At 47.8% G+C, this 19,468-nt stretch overlaps 1 protein-coding gene across 2 annotated transcripts in view; it reads left to right on the forward strand.

Annotated features, from left to right (window-relative positions):
* The window catches only part of SMC1B (structural maintenance of chromosomes 1B), a 51,644-nt gene extending 34,966 nt beyond the window's left edge, over nt 1-16,678 (forward strand). Inside the window, exons 18-25 of one of the 2 annotated variants that reach the window (XM_036759154.1) lie at nt 4,992-5,145; nt 6,199-6,297; nt 6,398-6,554; nt 6,812-6,966; nt 13,682-13,833; nt 14,882-14,951; nt 15,618-15,728; nt 16,314-16,678. In XM_036759154.1, coding sequence (XP_036615049.1) covers nt 4,992-5,145; nt 6,199-6,297; nt 6,398-6,554; nt 6,812-6,966; nt 13,682-13,833; nt 14,882-14,951; nt 15,618-15,728; nt 16,314-16,427 — 1,012 coding nt within the window. In that variant the 3' untranslated portion in view covers nt 16,428-16,678. The remainder of the gene's footprint in view (nt 1-4,991; nt 5,146-6,198; nt 6,298-6,397; nt 6,555-6,811; nt 6,967-13,681; nt 13,834-14,881; nt 14,952-15,617; nt 15,729-16,313) is intronic. The other variant, XM_036759155.1, reaches the window with a different exon arrangement.
* Nucleotides 16,679-19,468: the final 2,790 nt, after the last annotated feature.

A 19,468-nucleotide genomic window follows, 5' to 3' on the forward strand; every position in this document is an offset into this window, starting at 1 on the left:
TTACAGGTGTTTTTCTGGGTTGCATTCTTATAAGGACAAGCCACTAGTACACCTGAATAGGCATCAACACAAGTACATAGAAATTTGCATCTTTTATCTTGGGGTAGCTGTCCATTATAATCTATCTGCCACATCTGGGCTGGAACTTTTCCCCTTGCTATTTCTCCAGTTTTTGCCCGAGGAACAGTTCTTTCTTTTTTCCAAATGACATGACATTCCTCTGTTACTTGCTTTAACAATGAATAAGATATACTAATACCTCGATCTTGTGCCCACCAGTGTATGGCCTAGACCCCTAAATGGCCAGCCATTTGGTGGACCCATTTTGCTAGTGCCAGACCATTAGTTGGTCTCAAAGTAGGGACAGTATGTTCAGTAGCAATCTTTGCTAGTCGATCACTATGTGCATTGTACTCACGTTCTGGCATAGTGAGGGCCACGGGAGCATCTACATGAAAAACTGACACATTAGTAACCAAAGACATGTCCCATGTACCTTTCCATAATTCTTTGCCCCAAACGTGTTTACCATGAATTTCCCAATTTTTATTTTTCCACATTTGCATCCATGTAGCCAACCCATTAGTTGCTGCCCACAAATCAGTGAATATATGACACTGTCTTCCTTTTTCTGTTTTAATAGCTTGATGTACTGCAATAAATTCAGCATATTGACTACTTCCTCCTATCCCAGTACTTTCCAAAGTTCTCTTAGTACATGGGTTGTAGGCTACTCCTTTCCAATGTCTTTTATGGCCCAAACATTTTGCTGTCCCATCAGTAAACCATGCATATTTCTTCTGTTCTTCAGTCAGTCCATCATATCCGTCATTCCATTTTACCAAGGATTGTTCCAACTGTTGCCTTGGTTCAGGGGTTGTGTCATTTCCATCAATGTTTATGCATTCGATAGATTCATGTAGAGCAGAAACTCCACTTCTGTCTGTTTTTGATTTATTCTGAATATACCATTTCCATTTAATTATGCTAGCCTCTTGCCCATGTCCAATTCTGTGAGATGCTGGGATACTCATTACCCAAGTCATAATTGGGATTCCAGGCATAATATCACTTTATGGCCCAGAGTCAGTTGTTCAGTCTCTACCAAAGCCCATGTGCAGCTAACAACTGCTTTTCAAAGGTGTATATTGCAATCCAGATGAAGGAAGTTTCCTTGACCAAAATCCTACGGGTACATTTCGGCTTTGTTGTTTGTGCCATAAACTCCAATTCACATAGTCATCCTGTACAGTCACTTGTAATTCCACCAGTCCACTTTGCATAGGCCATAAATCCAGAGCTAATTATATAGCAGCTTTAGCTTCTTCAAAAGCTTTACTCTGTTCAAGTCCCCAGTCAAATTTTTTCCTGGTAACTTTATATAAGGGTTTCAAAATATGTCCAAGATGTGGAATGTGATGCCTCTAATATGCAAACAGTCCTGTGTACTTTTGGGTTTCCTTCTTATTGGTGGGGATAGGAAAATCTTGAATCTTCTGTCAAGCTTGTGGGAGAATTTCTCGCAGTCCTTTATTCCATTGTATACCCAAAAACTTCACAGTTTGAGCGGGTCCTTGAATCTTTGCAGGGTTAATTTCCCATCCTTTGCTTTTCATATGCTCAATTAGAAGTATCAGACTCTTCACTTCTTTTACAGTTTCTCCCTGCATCAAAATATCATCTAAGCTGTACACCAGGGAACATCAGTTCATCCAAATGTTCAGCCACAATCCTATGGCGGATAGTTGGGCTGTGCAGATATTCTTGTGGCAGTCCGGTAAAAGTATATTGGTGGCCCTGCCACGTGAAAGCAAACTGGTCCCATTGGAGTCTGTTGGGATTGTAAAGAAAGCACTAGCCAAATCAGTAACTGTGTACCAAGTCCCATCATATGTCTGGATCCTTTCTGTCACGGTTAACAGTATCTGGAACAGCAGCATACAAGGGTGGAGTCACTTTATTCAGTTGTCTATAATCCACTGTCTTTCTCCACGTTCCATCTGACTTTCGTACTGGCCATACAGGATTGTTCCATAGAATGGTTGTAGGACTAACACTCCTGCTTCAACATATTCCTTTATAGTATTGGCAATTTCATCTTGCCCACCTGGCACACGATACTGCTTCAAAGTAGTTACTTTAGAAGGTTCAGGTAAAGTGACTGGGTCCATTTTTATTTTTTCCACTAAAACTGTATTAATTCCTATCTTCCTTACTACAAATTGATATCTCCCCTCAGCAAATTCAGAGTCATGCTTTTCAATATTTGTATTCCAATGATGTATTCAGGAATGGGTACAGTGACCACAGTATATTCTTTATTAGGCAATTGTCCAATTTTTCATCATCAGTTTGACTTGTTTGGCTGATATTTCAGCCCCTCCTAGTCCTGTGATGGTAATAGGAGTTCCATGCTTAGATTTGTCAGGGTTTCTATAAATCAAGCTGGCCTCTACCCCATTGTCTATCAGTGCCCTAGTTATAGTATTTGATCCATTTTCCAATATATAGTCAGATTAATGTGCGATCTGTAATCCTGTCTGTGTGTTTCTTTAATCTGAGCTGGTGCTTGGCCTATTCCCTAGTCTCCTTGAAGGGGTGACTCACTTGGATACAGAGGTTCAAGATCTGTAGGATTTGTATTAAGCCCCTTATCTTGGTACATTTTGTATAGCTCGTGTATTCTTCTGAAATTTACTCCTGCTTTCAGTAGAGCTGTAAACATTTCTTTCCTTGTCATTCTATTCTGACATTGACTCTGCTGGCTTTGTATCATTCTCTCCTGAGGAAATTTATTTCTTCCCCAGTCTCCTAAGTCACTTAACTGTGAAATCTTATCCAGCACCTCTGAAAGAGGGTTCCCTACTTCTGCAATCAGCAGAGACAGAGTCACATGTTTATAAGGGGGGAGTCTCCTATGAGAGAAACTTTGGCGTTCCCTAACGTAATAGCAGTCTTCATTACTTCCTCCTTTAACTTTCTTGTATGGTCCCTAATTGAATACCAGGGTCTAACTTTCTTGTACAGTCCCTAATTGAATACCAGGGTCTATCTACCAGCCTGTTGCAGCCAAAGCCAGTTGGTTGTTCAGTTACCTCTTTGCGAATGATAATCCCTAAAAACTTGCTGTACAAAAGAATTCTAATACTTATGAATCCCATACAGTCCACAGAATCTGTAGATACTCCTGCGGCCCTTTCATCACTGGTTCTCACCATCTAAGATACCAGTGATTCTCCCATTCTCTTGGTGAACCTACTTAAGACATCTATGATTTCCTGCTGTGTAAAATCTTCCAAAACCTCTCTAAACACAGTTACAACCCTGTTTCCTGCCTCCTCTGCTGTATGGGGTGCACTTCTCTTTGAGAAGTCTGGTGTCATACAGTAACAGTCAGTGGTGGCTCAGAAGTACCATCATAAAATGTCTCATCTCGTGCCTCAGCTTCCAATATTGTATCCTCCTGTCTAGAATCTTCCCCCTGTTACCATGGTAACCAGACTGCCTGCTAGGCTCGACCTGGACTGAACTGAAGTGTACTCTTGACCTCCTTGGCTCCCTCTGCCTTCTAGCTGAATTTACTGCAGAGCTAATAGGTTCCTGTTCTGTCACCTGAGTTTCTCCATCTTGCTGTGGTATAGAAGAAGCACTCTCATTTAAATTGTCAGACCTTTCAGCAACTGTCTTGAGTCTGAGCTCTCTCTCATAATAGTCTGTCCCTGTTTTCACGTGCAATACGATAGGCTGTGAGTAAAATCCAGCTTCGTCTAGAGATCTCTATTGGCACTTCTGTTCCTGCCTCAACAGTAACTTCTCTGAAACATAGCTCCAGATATCTAGCTCCTCCACTGTGTAGCTTATGTTTCCAGTTCTCACAGAGACCAGTGCCTTTAGACCCTTCCCTTGCTAGGGAGCAGTAAGTTACATCCTTCCATCCTGGGATGACCATTTCTTCTTCTAAAGCCTTTTTTCCTCTAAATAGAGATATTATACTTGCGATCCCATGCTCCTAGTTGCTAAATGTAACAAGGCAGTGCTAACAGCGTAGATGAGAGCTGTCAAGATGCCTGCATGGTTCTGCATCGCAAAGTATACGAGCCTCTCCACATAGAAGGCAGAAGAAGTAAACCATTTATTCAGACACCAGAGAACCAGATCCCACAAGCCATTTATCCAGGCTATCACAGCGGTAGAACATTCCATACATACTATCACAGCCTGGAGCCTCTCCATCCCAAAACCTCTCTGACCCCCCTGCTGGGGTCTTCCCCAAAACAAACTCACAGTACAGCTAAGTCATCCTGTTCAGTTCTTACCATCACGATGGCAGCCATAATTGCTCTCTCTCCCTTCCCTCTGACATAACTTGCTCCTCACAATGGCCTATGAATGGGTAGGAAAGATCTTCAAATCTGAATTGCTTCTATAGCGTCAGTCCTGGGCTTTTGGTGCGGGTCTTGTGGCCTGCTGCTGCTATCCTAAGGGCGAATGCTGCAGTACCCTGATAGCTCAGAAGCTCCCCCTCGGCCAGAGGAAGGCCCCTCTCCTCCTCTTCCTCACCCCTGCCCCCCGGGCTGTGGCTAGAAGGCTTGGCTTTCTGGAATTTCTGGCATGACTCCAGCTCTCTCCCTTGGTTGTGTAGACATGGCCCATGGTAGGTGGCCAGGTCATGCTGTGCAGTGTGGTGGACTGAGTCTTGTGTCCCTGTTGAAGTGAGCTGGGGTTGAGGACATGGCCTTTACCAGGTGCCAGCCAGGCGTGGGCCCAGGAGGGGCCTCACAGTTCTAGATGATGCCTGTCTGTCCCCACGGAATTTCCCATCCCCAGAAGATAAGAAGCATGACCCTGAAATGGGTGAGAGAAAGGTTAGATGAGGTAGTGTATGGAGCACAGGGCATGGCCGCCTTCCATGAGCCCTGCCTTAGCCCAGGGAATCTGGCATTGAGGAGGGGCTGATGTGTGCACGCATGGACATGCTGTGCCTTTTGCAGGGAGGTGGGGAAGATGCAGAAGGAGACGGTAGCCATCCAGACAGCCCTGGAACAGCAGCGGCTGGAAAGGCACAACATCCTGCTCGCCTGCAAAGTCCAGGACATCGAGGTCATCCTTTTGTCAGGCTCCCTGGATGAGATCATCCACATGGCGGTATGGTGGCCAGAGCTGGGTGACTCCAATCTGTGTTTCCCTCCCCAAAGGCTGTCCCGTGATGGGTCCCCAAGGGTCCCCAAGGTGCAAGTCTCTCCCCTCAACTTATCACTCAACTTGGCTCCTGGGCTTTCTCTGGGTGGCCGAGCCTTTGTCTGCCGATCTGCCACACGGGGCCAATATTAGAACTACCTTCTTCCCAGGCAGCTCTAAAGAGGCAGCTCAAGCCTGGGGTCACAAAAGACTGGGTTCAAATCCAGCCTCGGACACAAAGCACTTTGTCTCTGCCCACCTCATCTTCTCATCTGTAAAGTGGGAAACTGACCTCCCAGGGCTGTTGTAAAGTACTTTGCAAACCTCAAGTGAGCACCATTAAGTGCTCACCCACACTTAGGATTGTTACAAAACCTCAGCTGTTTGGTGCATGCCGTTTGTTAGAGACAACCCCATTGTCCTCCAGGAGCTCACAGCAACTCCAGCAACACAGGATCCCCTGCTGGACATTTGAGGTCCTTGAAAGGCCTACCCAGCAGGGCCCAGGTTGGAGGATACCCCTAGGCAGCCTTCCATGGTCCTGGCACTCTTGGGCCACCCCTTCCCCCACATAGGCTTTCAAACAATGAAAGACCTAGGAGTCCTTACTGAGGGCACCATCATCAGAAGCTTCAGAGGGCTGCCTTCCAGGGTGGGGGGCATCCCCAGGGTCTGCCGTGTAGGGAGGGAGGGCAGCCCAAGTGAGACACTGAAAGGCGGTGGGGAGGGGAAGACTTAAAGGTCTAGCGTCCCAGGAGCCGTTTCAGTTCATGGAGATAGAAGGGAAACTTTGTACCACTGTTGTGAGGTGGTGAGGTCGCTGTCCCAGAAGGCATTTGGGAACGGACTGATTCTCCCTCTCTCTGTCATCCCTCTAAGCTGCTCTCTTTGGGCCAGCGTGCATATTTGGGAGCTCCCCCCAGCCCCTCACCTCTCTTTTTGTGACAGCCTTAGAGAACCAAGCCAGTCCTGGCAGCAGGGGCCCAAGGTCCCCTGGAGACACCTACCTCTGTTTTTCAGGTGGGCACAGAAGCTGAGAGCACACAGAGCGCTCTTGCCATCTACGAGCAGGAAGAAGCCCTGCAAATAGACTACAGCAGCCTCCGAGAGGATCTGAAGGTGACCCAGCAGCCCCCTCGCTCAGGCCAGTGTGGGGAGGGGAGGGGAGGGGAGGGAAGGGGATGGGATTGAACCCTGGCATTCTCTGCTGGCTCCACAGGATCTGCGGTCAGATAAGGAGATAAAGGCGCAGCTGGGCCTTCTCCAGCAGCAGCTGGAGGCACAAGAAGAAGTTTTACTGAAGACCACTGCCCCCAACCTGCGAGCCCTGCAGACCCTGCAGACCGTCCGGGACAAGTTCCAAGAGTCCATAGATGGTGAGGCAGGGTCCTCCGGCCTGTCTGCTGCACCGCCTTTGCCCCCTCTTTAGTTTCTGGGTTGGTCACCTCTTAGAGCGGTCACTGTTAGGACCCACTTGGAGGAGACTGTCCCTAGATGCCCGGTGTGCCCCAGCCCTGGTGGAACAGCGACTCCTAGCTTGGGTGTAGGTGGGATATGAGTGACAATAACACCAGCCTTGGGCAGGTCTGGCAGGAGCCACTGAGTGAGGGGGTCCCCATTCGTTCTCTCTTAGCTTTTGAGGCCAGCAGAAAGGAGGCCAGAATCTGTAGGCAAGAGTTTGAACAGGTGAAGAAAAGGAGATACGACCTTTTCAGCCAGTGCTTTGAGCATGTCTCAGTGTCCATTGATCAGATATATAAGAAGCTCTGCAGAAACAACAGTGCCCAGGTACGTGTATGTGCACGCGCGTGGGCTTCTGTCCTTGCCCGTCTATTGATGCACGGGGCACACAGACCCTGATAGGATGGAGGTGGGAGAGCCAAGAGCCATCCCTGCCTGACTGTCAGGCATCAAGTTATGTCCACTCTGTGTGTGTAGCATGGAGGGTTCCTTCCCACTGGGGCCCTCTTGCCTTGGTTTCTTTGTTTATCAAATGAGGGCATCTTTCCACTTCTGAGTGAATGCCTCCCAAGGTTCCTTCCTTGCAGGATTTCATGAATTCACATAAACTCTTCCCACACTTTTCTGAGGCAGGAGTCCATTTCTATCTTAGCCACTCAGTAGGAATAGCAAATAGGAGGTCCACGCCCCAGAGTAGGAAGACAAGTGCCCTACACTGAGTCCATGATCCACACGTGACCTTGGCTGAGGAGACCCTTGGGACAGTCCTCTAGCCTAGGACGTGACTGAGAGGGACTTAAGGCAGCCTTGAACCCCATCGAGGTGAGGACTGAGACCAGGCTGGGCAGCGGTCATCAGAGATGCTCAGGATGTGCCCCGGAGGTCAGCCAGCCCTCTTTAGACAGAAGAACCTTTCCAGCGCGCAATTTACTTGTGTGTGAAATGAATAGGTTAGGCCAGAGGCTCTCTGGCTTTCCCCCAGATCTGAAATCCTGAGTACAAATATATTCCTTCATTCCTTCAGATGAGATTTTGTCCTCTCCTTCCAAGTACTGCCACCAGCAAAACGACATCATCTGCTTCCTGTTGGCCACCGTGTCTGAGGTGGGGGTGGGGGGCGGCCCTGTGGACCTGGCTTTGTGATTTCTCGGGCCTTTCGGAGTTGGCTTTCCTATGGAAGGCCGGCGTCCGCCTGCCAGTCGTTGTCCTGGTTCTGCTGTCTTCCCGGCTTCCTCCAAAACTATCCATTCCATCATTTCTTATTTATTTAATATTTTTAGTTTTCAACATTGGTTTCCACAAGATTATGAGTTACAAATTTTCTCCCCATTTCTACTCTCCCCCCCACCCCAAGATGGCATATATTCTGATTGCCCCTTTCCCAGTCTGCCCTCCCTTTTGTCACCCCACTCCCCACCATCCCCTTTCCCCTTTCTTGTAGGGCCAGATAAATTTCTATACCGCATTGCCTGTATATCTTATTTCCCAGTTGCATGTAAAAACAACTTTTTTTTGAGCATTTGTTTTTAAAACTTTGAGTTCCAAATTCTCAACCTTCCTCCCTCCCCACCCACCCTCCTTGAGAAGGCAAGCAGTTCAACATAGGCCACACATGTATTGTTATGCAAAACACTTCCATAATAGTCATGTTGTGAAAGACCGACTATATTTCCCTCCATCCTCTCCTGTCCCTCTTTATTCACTTTTCTCCCTTGTCCCTTTTCAAAAGTGTTTGCTTTTGATTACCTCCTCTCCTAATCTGCCCTCCCTTCTATCATCCCTTCTCTCTTATCCCCTTCCCCCCTACTTTCCTGTAGGGTAAAATAGCCAATTGAGTGTGTTATTCCCTCTTTAAGCCAAACCTCATGAGAGCAAGGTTCACTCATTCCCCCTCACCTGCCCCCTCTTCCCTTCCATTATAACTGCTTTTTCTTGCCACCTTTATGTGAGATAATTTACCCCCTTCTATCTCTCCCTTTCTCCTTCTCCCAATATATTCCTCTCTCACCCCTTAATTTTATTTTTAGATGTCATCCTCTTATATTCAACTCACCCTGTGCCCTCTGTCTATATATATATATGTGTGTGTGTGTGTGTATATGTATATATGTATATATGTATGTATGTATATGTATATTCCCTTCAACTCCCCTAATACTGAGAAAGGTCTCATGAGTTAGAAATGTCATCTTTCCATGTAGGAATGTAAACTAAATGGTTCAACTTTAGTAACACTGTCACTGAAGCAGTTGTATCACAGGAACCAGAAACTACTCATTATAGTGACTTATCAGCTTGTCAGGAGGCAAGTATTTTACCATCTGAAGACTCTTAGCAGCAACAAAGTTCATTTGCTGCCAAAAAGTAAAGAACCAGCAAGATAATGTTGCTGATATTTAAAATAAGGCTTAGGACTGCACCTTCATGACTGGCTTAGAAGAATAATAACCCTTCAGCAGAAAGTTGTTGCAAGGTTTGTACTTTAGAGCTGGAACCTATTATTGGAACATCCTTCATGAAACTGCTTTGTGGCAGACTGAACTAGGAAAAGATTAATGTAAAGAATGTAGCCAAAAAATTCCCTCTATTTTGGCTTCTCTCTTGAAGTGAAAGAACCCTTTAAAAGATAGCAAAAAGCAATGGTTTTTGAATCACTAAGCCTTGGGTTTAAGTATTTGTGCCCTTTGGCTAAAGTGAGAAATTCTGATGACCTCTTCTACCGAAAGGTTTTGAACCACTATAGTGTTCTAAGTATAAAGTAGCAAACTTTATAAGTTCAGTTTCTCTATGTTGAAATAAGCTGAATAAAGTAGTTAATCTTCATGACACTGAGGATGCTGTACCAACATGTAACATTTGAATGAAGAAAGTAGAATTAATTATGATTTCTCTTTCCTGTTTACTTTTTCATGTTCCTCTTGATTGTTGTATTTGAAAGTTAAATTTTCTATTCAGCTCTGGTCTTTTCACTGAGAAAGCTTGAAAGTCTTCTATTTTATTGAAAATCCATATTTGCCCTGGAGTATTATACTCAGTTTTACTGGGTAGGTGATTCTTGGTTTTAATCCTAGCTCCATTGACCTTCGGAATATTGTATTCCAGGCCCTTCGATCCCTTAATGTAGAAGCTGCTAGATCTTATGTTATTCTGATTGTGTTTCCACAATACTGAAATTGTTTCTTTCTGGCTGCTTGCAGTATTTTCTCCTTGACCTGGGAACTCTGGAATTTGTCTACAATATTCCCAGGGGTTTTCTTTTTGGAATCTTTTTCAGGAGGTGATCAGTAGATTCTTTCAATTTCTGTTTTACCTTCTGGTTCTAGAATATCAGGGCAGTTCACCTTGATAATTTCTTGAAAAATGATGTCTAGGCTCTTTTTTTAATCATGGCTTTCTGGTAGTCCAGTAATTTTTAGGTGATCTCTCCTGGATCTGTTCTCCAGGTCAGTGGTTTTTCCAGTGAAATAGTTCACATTGTCTTCTATTTTTTCATTCTTTTGGTTCTGTTTTGTAATATCTTGATTTCTCATAAAGTCACTAGCTTCCACTTGCTCCAATCTAATTTTTAAGGTAGTATTTTCTTCAGTGGTCTTTTGGACCTCCTTTTCCATTTGGCTAATTCTGCCTTTCAAGGCATTCTTCTCCTAATTGGCTTTTTGGAGCTCTTTTGACATTTGGGTTAGTCTATTTTTTAGGGTGTTATTTTCTTCAGTATTTTTTGGGTGTCCTTTAGCAAGTCATTGACTTGTTTTTCATAGTTTTCTTGCATCACTCTCATTTCTCTTCCCAATTTTTCCTCTACCTCTCTTACTTGCTTTTCCAAATCCTTTTTGAACTCTTCCATGGCCTGAAACCAATTCGTATTTTTCTTAGAGGCTTTTGATGTAGGCTCTATGACTTTGTTGACTTCTTCTGGCTGTATGTTTTGATCTTCTTTGTCACCAAAGAAAGATTCTGTGGTCTGAGTCCTTTTACGATGCTTACGCATTTTCCCAGCCAATTACTGTTGAGCATTTTATCAGGGTATGACTACTTTCAGAGTGGAGAGTGCTTTGTCCCAAACTTCAGGGGTTTTGTGCTGCTGTTTTCAGAGCCACTTCTCTTCTGAGGTGGTATGATGCTCCTCTCCTGGCCTGTGCTCTGGTCTGTGAGCATAGGCACTCCTTTCTGCCATCTAACCACCAGGAGGACTTCCTCTCCACAGCCACCACAAAGCTCTGCCACACCAGTGCCCCTCCTCCCCCAAGAACTGCCAACCACAACCATGAGAGCTTACAATCAAATAGGGAAGTTTGTTATGGTACGGTCATTCAGTCATGTCCAACTCTTCGTGGCCCCATGGACCACAGTATGCCAGGCCCTTCTATCCTCTGTTATCTCTCGAAGTCTGTCCAAGCTCATGTCTGTTGCTTCCCTGACATTCTCTCTCCATCTCATCCTCTGCTGTCCTCTTCTCCTTTTGCTTTCAATCTTTCCCAGCATCAGGGTCTTTTCCAGAGAATCCCATCTTTTCATTATGTGGTTAGGGTATTTAAGCTTTTCCTTCAGTACTGGACCTTCCAGTGAATTTGTTGTTGTTTGGTCCACTTCTCAGTTGTGTTCAACTCTTCATAACCCATTTAGGGTTTTCTAGACAGATACTGGAGTGGTTTGCCATTTCCTTCTCAAGCCTGTTTTACATATGGGGAAACTGAGGCAGACAGGTTTATGTGACTTACCCAGGGTCATATAGCTGGTGAGTGTCTGAGGCTAAATTTAAACTCATGTCTTCCTGACTCTAGACTCAGTGCTCTATCCATTGTACCACTTGGCTGCCCCCTTCCAGTGAAGTCTGTATTAATTTCTTCAAGTATTGACTGATTTGATCTCCTTGCTGTCCAAAGGACTCTCAAAAGTCTTCACCACAGTTTAAAAGCATTGATTCTGCGTTGCTCAGCTTTCCTCATAGTCCAGTTCTCACAGCGATATGTTGCCGCTGGAAAAAGCACAGCTTTGACCATACAGACCTTTGCCAGAAAGACCTTTGTCCGCTTTTTAGTCTGCTGTCCACATTTCCTATGGCTTTCCTTTTGAGGAGCGAGCGTCTTTTAATTCCATGGCTGCAGTCACCATCTGCAGCCATCTTTGAGCCCAAGAATATAAAAATCTGACATTGCTTCAATTTTTTTCTCCCTCTTTTTGCCAGAAAGTGATGGGACCAGTGCCAAGATCTTAGGTTTTTGATGTTTGGCTTCAAGTCAGCTTCTACACTCTCTTCTTTCTTCCTCATCAAGAGGCTTCTTAATTCCTCTTCACTTTCTGCCACCAGAGAGGTGTTATCTGCATATCTGAGATTGTTGGCATTTCACATGAGGTACTCTGCATAGAAGTTAAATAAATAAGCTGACTCTTTTCCCAATCTTAAACCAATCAACTGTTCCATGTTTGGTTCTAACTCTTACTTCTTGGTCTGAATATAGATTCTTCATGAGACAAGGTGATCTGGTACTCCTGTTCTCTTTGATACATTTTGTTGTGAGCCACACAGTCAAAGGCTTTAGTGTAGTCAATCAAGCATAAGTAGATGTTTTCCTGGAACTCTGTTGCTTTCTCTATAAGTCACTGAATGTTGGCAATTTGGTCTCTAGTTCCTCCACCTCTTCTGGTAATTCTCAGTGCACATATCGCTGAATTCTCTCTCTCTCTCTCTCTCTCTCTCTCTCTCTTCTCTCTCTCTCTCTCTCTCTCTCTCTCTCTCTCTCTCTCTCTCTCTCTCTCTCTCTCTCTCTCTCTCTCTCTCTCTCTCTCTCTCACTCCCCCTCTCCCTCTTACTCTCCCTTTCCCCCTCTCTCTCTCTCTCCTCTCCTCCTCCTCCCCTCCTCTCCTCCTCTTCCTCCTCCTCTTTCTCCCCCCCTTCCCCCCACTCCAGCCCATCTTCCACTCAGTCACCAAAGGGGTTTGCCTAAAGTGCAGGACTGACCGTGTCTCCCTCCCTTCTCCATCTCACTCCACAAACTCCTGTTAATAGCCAGAAACAAACATTAAATCCTCCAGCCTCCAAAGCCTTTTGGAGTCCCAGGCCTCCCTTTGCAGCCCTCTTAGGCCTCAGGGGTCCAGTGACATGGACAGGATGCTCCTTCCCGACACCCTCAGTGGCACTGCCTAGAACCTTCTCCTTCATCGCCTGTACATCCTGACTTCTTGAAGGAAGAGGCCAGGGAGGCCTTTCTGTCCCCCCTGGGTCCAGCCCCTGCTCCATGAGATTCTTGCCCCTTTTCCTGTTCCCAACTGGTTTGTACCTAGCGCTTTGCCGTAATTGTGTCTCCATGAGACACAGTGTGAGCCCTTGAGGACAGGGGTTGGTGTTGCCTATCTTTGAATTCCCAGTGTTTAGCACAGTGCCCAGTATGCGCTTAATTTGTGTCTCTTGACTGACTGACCAAATCCTCCTGGCCCCTCTCCTCCCTGGCTTTCTACAACTAGGCTCTCTATGGATTCACCTCCTCCCCATCGTTCCCTTGCCTCTGTGTGTGGGAGTCCCCCAGGGCTCTCTCTGTACCCTCCATGGCCTCAGTTATCACCTCCATGCAGATGAGCCCAAACTCACAAATGCCATCCTGGTCCAGTCCCAGGTCATGAGCTTCCTGGAGCGCCGTTATCTCCAGGATGAAATTCTCATTCTCCTGCCTGCCTCTCTTCCCAGTTGTCTATGTTTGAGGCTGGTCTTCCCACAGGTCTTAGGATGTGGTGTCTACAGATGCTGCTCTTAGTGGAACAGGAACCCTGTCTGTGCCCCCAAGAGATCTGTGAAGGGGACAGGAAGCTGGGTGTAGGGGGGTGGCCATGGCTTGGGAAGTGGATGGATAAGTGATGAAGATAGAGAAGCCTGGGGGTCAGTGACCAGCCACAATTCCGGAGGCCCCCCCAGTCAGGTGTGCTACCTGGCCCTGGCCCTGGCTGAGGCTCTTTGGCTGGACTACGCCTGGTTTTTCAGCGGTGGGGGGGAGCGGTTGGAGAGGGAGAGAAGGGGAGACCGATATGTCCATCCCAACAAACGTTTCAGGCCTTTCTCAGCCCTGAGAACCCGGAGGAGCCTTATCTGGAAGGGATCAGTTATAACTGCGTGGCTCCAGGCAAGCGCTTCATGCCCATGGACAACCTGTCGGGGGGAGAGAAGTGTGTGGCAGCGCTGGCCCTGCTCTTTGCCGTGCACAGGTGGGCACCACAGCTGCTGATAGCGGGAAGCATGACACTGATTTATCCCTTTTCATAACCACTAAGATCACTTCTGCCCAACGAGCCGTCGTCGAGGCCCTAAGCTATGACCCAGGGATCCTGAGTGCTCGAGTTGGCTGCGCTTGGCAAACGGGATCAGCCCCCAGCCCCTGACTGCAACCTTCTTCAGGACTCCCAGAGCCCATCCAGTCTGGACAGCAAGGCTGGAGGGGCAGTGGGTGCTTGGAGCAAGGCTGGAGGGGCAGTGGGCGCTTGGGGGCTTAATGCCCACCCCAAGAGGCAAAAGCTGGGGGGGCTCAGCCCTCCTTAGGTCACCACACCTGGCCTCTGCTTTGAGGGGGATACAATGTAGGCACCTGGGTAAGTCTCTGCCACTCCCCGCCCCCCACCACCACATATTTAGAACAGGAGACTTGTACTGGGGAGGGGGAGGGGAGGGTCAGCAGCTAAAGGAGAACAAAGGTGGAAAGCCATCCTGGAACTTGGGGAGAAGGAAGTTCAGAAACAGCAGGAGCTCTGGGAACAGTGTTTGATGTCCTCTGACCTAGGAAACAAATGAGGAGAGTCAGAGCTCCGCATATCTATGGAAAGGGTCATGGCCCATGGCCAGCGCTCCTCAGAGATGCCCCCAAGGTCCAGGAGTTTGTCCTTTGAGAGGAGGTTCATGGTCCAGGAGGGGCAGCTGAGGGGGCAGTGAGGAAGGGCATCAGGGGAGGCTTCCTGGGAGAGACAGAGCTGGGTCTGAGACTTGCCCTTTGATGTCCTAATGTGAAAAGTCTTTCACACAGTAGGCCCTTGAGGTTTGCCCCAGGTTGGGCTAGACTTGGCCTTAGAGGTAAGGATTCACTGTGTGTCAGGATCAGACACCCCCTTTTGGGGACTGTGGCTTCCCTGGGTGCCAAGGCCCCTGGGGGTGGGGGCTGCCTCAGCCCAGCTCCAGCCCCTGGCCCAAGGGCCCTCCAGGAGCTGCCTGCCTGCCGCTCACTCCCTTCTCCCCTCCCCCCCACCGCCACCGCCTCTCTTTCAGCTTCCGCCCAGCACCATTCTTTGTTCTCGATGAAGTGGATGCAGCCTTGGACAACACAAACATTGGCAAGGTGAGTCCCTGGCTGGGCTCACTTAGAGAGGAAGGAAGGTCGGGTGGGAGCACTCCTGGGGCTGTGGCCCTTTGGCTGAACTGGAGCCCATTCACCCCTTGGTGAAGCCCACCTGTGCCCATCACATTGGCGGTCTCAGAGAAGAACCTCTCCTCCAGCCCACCCACACACCCAGACTGAAGGGGCCTCTTCTGGCAAAGGCAGGTTGTTCTACTTGCAGACACCTTTAGCATTCAGCCCACCTCCCACTGGGGTCATGTTCCCTTCTAAAGAGGGCTGGAGCACCATCCCCCCCAGACCACAGGCAGAGCTCCCAGGGATTTCCAGCCAGATACAGTGGTGGCTTCAGGGCCACCTGGGCTGACCCTGACCACCCCCTAGCCTCACCTTCCTCATCTGTCAGGTCGGGGCTACACTAGCTGGAAGCCAGGTGGGGCAGGCACAGGACCAAGGCCCAGGCCTGGGGGTGCAGCCAGGCTGGGCCCACTAGACTTTACTGTCACTGTGAAGGGATCGGAGATGGCAGGGGCCCTGACCCTGAGACCTGCCATGGAAGCCTCCTATGTCCTTCCACGTGACCTGTGGAGGGAGGTGGGAGAGGGCGAACCTGGGCAGCCTCCAGGGCTGGGGGGCTTGGCTAAAACCTGTGCCACTTTGCGGGGGCAGGTGTCCAGCTACATGAGGGAGCAGACCCGTGAGCATGTCCAGATGATTGTCATTTCCCTCAAGGAGGAGTTCTACTCCAAAGCAGACGCGCTTGTGGGCATCTACCCTGAGGTAACACCCATAGAGGGGCCGCTCGGGCCTGGCCAGGGCCTCCATGTCTTCGCCCCTTCCCCTGAGCCTCTGTCTCTCCTCTTTGCCTCTGTCTCTTTGTCTCTGTCCTTTCCACCTCTGTCTCTATCTCTGCCTCTCTGTCTCTCTCTCCTCTCTGCCTGTCTCTCCTCTCTCAGATGCGCTAACACACCAGGCCGTTGTGCTGAGGCCCTGACAGTCCCAGTCTTTCCCTGCTGCCCTTGGGGCACCTTGGGGGCACTGGCCCCACATATCCCTCCCTGTATCCCTCTTGACCCTGCATCCCCGGTCCTGTCCATGTGGGGCATGGTGACTGGTTCAGTAACCCCCCTTTCTTTCTTCTCCATTATGCCCATTAATATTGGCCAAGGAGTGCACAGACCTGGCATCAGGGGCCCCCGGGCCTCAGTGCCATCCACTGCAGAGTCACACAAGGCCCTCGTGTACCTTCAATGGCTGGGGCTGGGGAAAGTTTTTAAAGAAATCCCTTTGGCGATCTCACCCCCCACCCACCCCAGTCCCCTTGCCCCCCTTTCTGAATGGGCATCTTCTCCACTTCCTTTCCAGCAAGGGGACTGCATGTTCAGCCGAGTCCTGACCCTTGACTTGTCTTTGTACCCAGACAACGAGAACCGGGAACATCGAGGCAGGCGCCGAGAAAGCCGCTCGAGGCTTACCTAGGGCACCGCCACCCCGGGGTGGGATGAGGGTGAGGGGCTCCTAGGCCGGTGCAGGGCAGAGTCCAGGTGCTCGAGCCCTGAGCAAATGGAAAACAAAATTTTGCCATTTAAGTTACAAGAATGTGGCCCCCCGTGAGCCCCCTCCTCACTCTGAGGCCTGCCCAAAGGACTTCAGGCCAAGGGGAAGGGCTAGGGTCTCAAGCCCAACGTTTTGTTTGATATGTTCATAGAAAATAAACTTTGTTCTTGCAGAGCTGGTTCTACTGTAGCTCATTTTATAAAATGCTAAGTGTGTGCACACGCCCTAGGGCCACTGAGGGCAGGGGAGTCATCAGTCCTGTGGGGGTGGGGGCCGCCCCAAAGTGGGGCACTCCCAAAACAAGACACATGTGAAGGATCAGCTGCTGGGAATCAGGTCCAGCTCCCAGCCTGTCCCTGACCACTCCTGTCCTAACCCCCTCTGACCGACCCCCAGAAGAGCCATCTACACTCCCTGCCTGTTGGTGCCCCCAAGACCAGGAACCTCATCAGGCTTCCTCCAGGACTCTCAGCTGGTCTCCAGGGATCTGCCTCATGGACAGGGGGCTCTCTGGCCCTCGCCTCTCGCACTTCAGCCATCAGAGGGGCCTCCAGAAAGGGCTCACCAACATTGTCCTTACCCCCATCCCCTTCCTTTCTCTGAACCCACCAGAGGCTGGGCAGGTCTTCCTGGGTGGGCTCAGTCTTCCCTGAAGGCAGGCAGCAAGTTGAGGATGGCATTGAGAAGACCCAGGTTCTAATCCTGCTCTAGATGCCAGCTGTGTGACCCTGTCCAAGTGACCTGTCTGTAAAATGAGGTAAACAGCAGCCACCTCCAAGGCTGGGCTCACCCAAAATCACTGTATGAATGCTACTGTTATTGATGCCACGTGACACAGGGGTTCAGAGTTGGACCCCCCAGCTAGGAGGGCAAGAAGAAAGTTAGCATTGCTAGGACCAGTGCACCTCCCATCCTGCTCCCCAGCTTGCCAGATCCGTTTCTGAGCCAGCCATTCGGACTAAGGTCCTCACCTTTTTAAAGTAGGGGCCCCCCCACCATTTACCTGTAAGCAGACAAGCATCTGGGGCTGGTCCCTGGCCAGGGTAAGGCTCTCAATCCTTCCCTTTCCTCCTCCAAGGAGAAGGGTCCTGACCAGGGTGAAGGCTGCATACATGGGTGTCTTTAATGATAAGAGAGCAGCTGCAGCTGCACACCCTCCCCATGGGTCTTTCCAGTCCCTTCTTGGTCGCTGACCCATTTTATTTTTTTTTAATTTAATTTGTTTAATATATTTAGTTTTCAGCATTGATTTTCACAAGAGTTTGAATTACAAATTTTCTCCACATTTCTACCCTCCCACCCACTCCAAGATGGCATATATTCTGGTTACCCCATTCCCCAGTTAGTCCTCCCTTCTGTCACCCCACTCCTCTCCCATCCCCTTTTCCCTTCCTTTCTTGTAGGGCAAGATAAATTTCTACGCCCCATTGCCTGTGTATCTTATTTCCTAGTTGTATGCAAAAACTTTTTTTTTTGAACATCTGTTTTTAAAACTTTGAGTTCCAAATTCTCTCCCCTCTTCCCTTCCCACCCACCCTCCCTAAGAAGGCAAGCAATTCAACATAGACCACATGCGTATCATTATGTAAAACCCTTCCACAATATTCATGTGAAAGACTAACTATATTTTGCTCCTTCTTAACCTATGCCCCTTTATTCAGTTTTCTCCCTTGACCCTGTCCCTTTCCGAAAGTGTTTGTTTTTGATTACCTCCACCCCCATCTGCCCTCCCTTCTATCATCCCCCCTTTTTTTATCTTCTTCCTCCTTTTTTCCTGTGGGGTAAGATACCCAATTGAGTGTGTATGTTATTCCCTCCTCAGGTCAAATCTGATGAGAGCAAGGTTCACTCATTCCCCCTCACCTGCCCCCTCTTCCCTTTCTACAGAACTGCTTTTTCTTGCCACTTTTATGCGAGATAACTTACCCTGTTCTATCTCTCCCTTTCTCCCTCTCTCAATATATTCCTCTCTCATCCCTTATTTTTTTAGATATCATCCCTTCATATTCAACTTACCCTGTGCCCTCTGTCTATCCATATATCTATCTATATATCTATATGTATGTGTATATATATATATATATATATATATGTCTATGTCTATGTCTATATATCTATATCAACACACACACGTATATTCCCTTCAGCTACCCTAATACTGAGGTCTCATGAATCATACACATCATCTTTCCATGTAGGAATGTAAACAAAACAGTTCAACTTTAGTAAGTCCCTTGTGATTTCTCTTTCTTGTTTACCTTTTCATGCTTCTCTTGATTCTTGTGTTTGAAAGTCAAATTTTCTATTCAGCTCTGTTTTTTTCACTGAGAAGACTTGAAAGTCCTCTATTTTATTGAAAATCCATATTTTGCCTTGGAGAATGATACTCAGTTTTGCTGGGTAGGTGATTCTTGGTTTTAATCCTAGCTCCATTGACCTTCGGAATATTGTATTCCAGGCCCTTCGATCCCTTAATGTAGAAGCTGCTAGATCTTGTATTATTCTGATTGTGTTTCCACAATACTGAAATTGTTTCTTTCTGGCTGCTTGCAGTATTTTCTCCTTGATCTGGGAGCTCTGGAATTTGGTGACAATATTCCTAGGAAATTTCTTTTTGGGATCTATTTGAGGAGGCGATCGATGGATTCTTTCAATTTCTATTTTGCCCTGTGGCTCTAGAATATCAGGACAGTTCTCCTTGATAATTTCTGGAAAGATGGTATCGAGGCTCTTTGTTTTGATCATGGCTTTCAGGTAGTCCAATAATTTTAAATTATCTCTCCTGGATCTTTTTTCCAGGTCAGTGGTTTTTCCAATGAGATATTTCACATTGTCTTCCATTTTTTCATTCCTTTGGTTCTGTTTTATAATCTCTTGATTTCTCACAAAGTCACTAGCTTCCACTTGCTCTGATCTAATTTTTAAGGTAGTATTTTCTTCAGTGGTCTTTTGGACCTCCTTTT

Source organism: Trichosurus vulpecula, chromosome 5, assembly GCF_011100635.1.
Source record: "Trichosurus vulpecula isolate mTriVul1 chromosome 5, mTriVul1.pri, whole genome shotgun sequence".
Taxonomy (NCBI): domain Eukaryota; kingdom Metazoa; phylum Chordata; class Mammalia; order Diprotodontia; family Phalangeridae; genus Trichosurus; species Trichosurus vulpecula.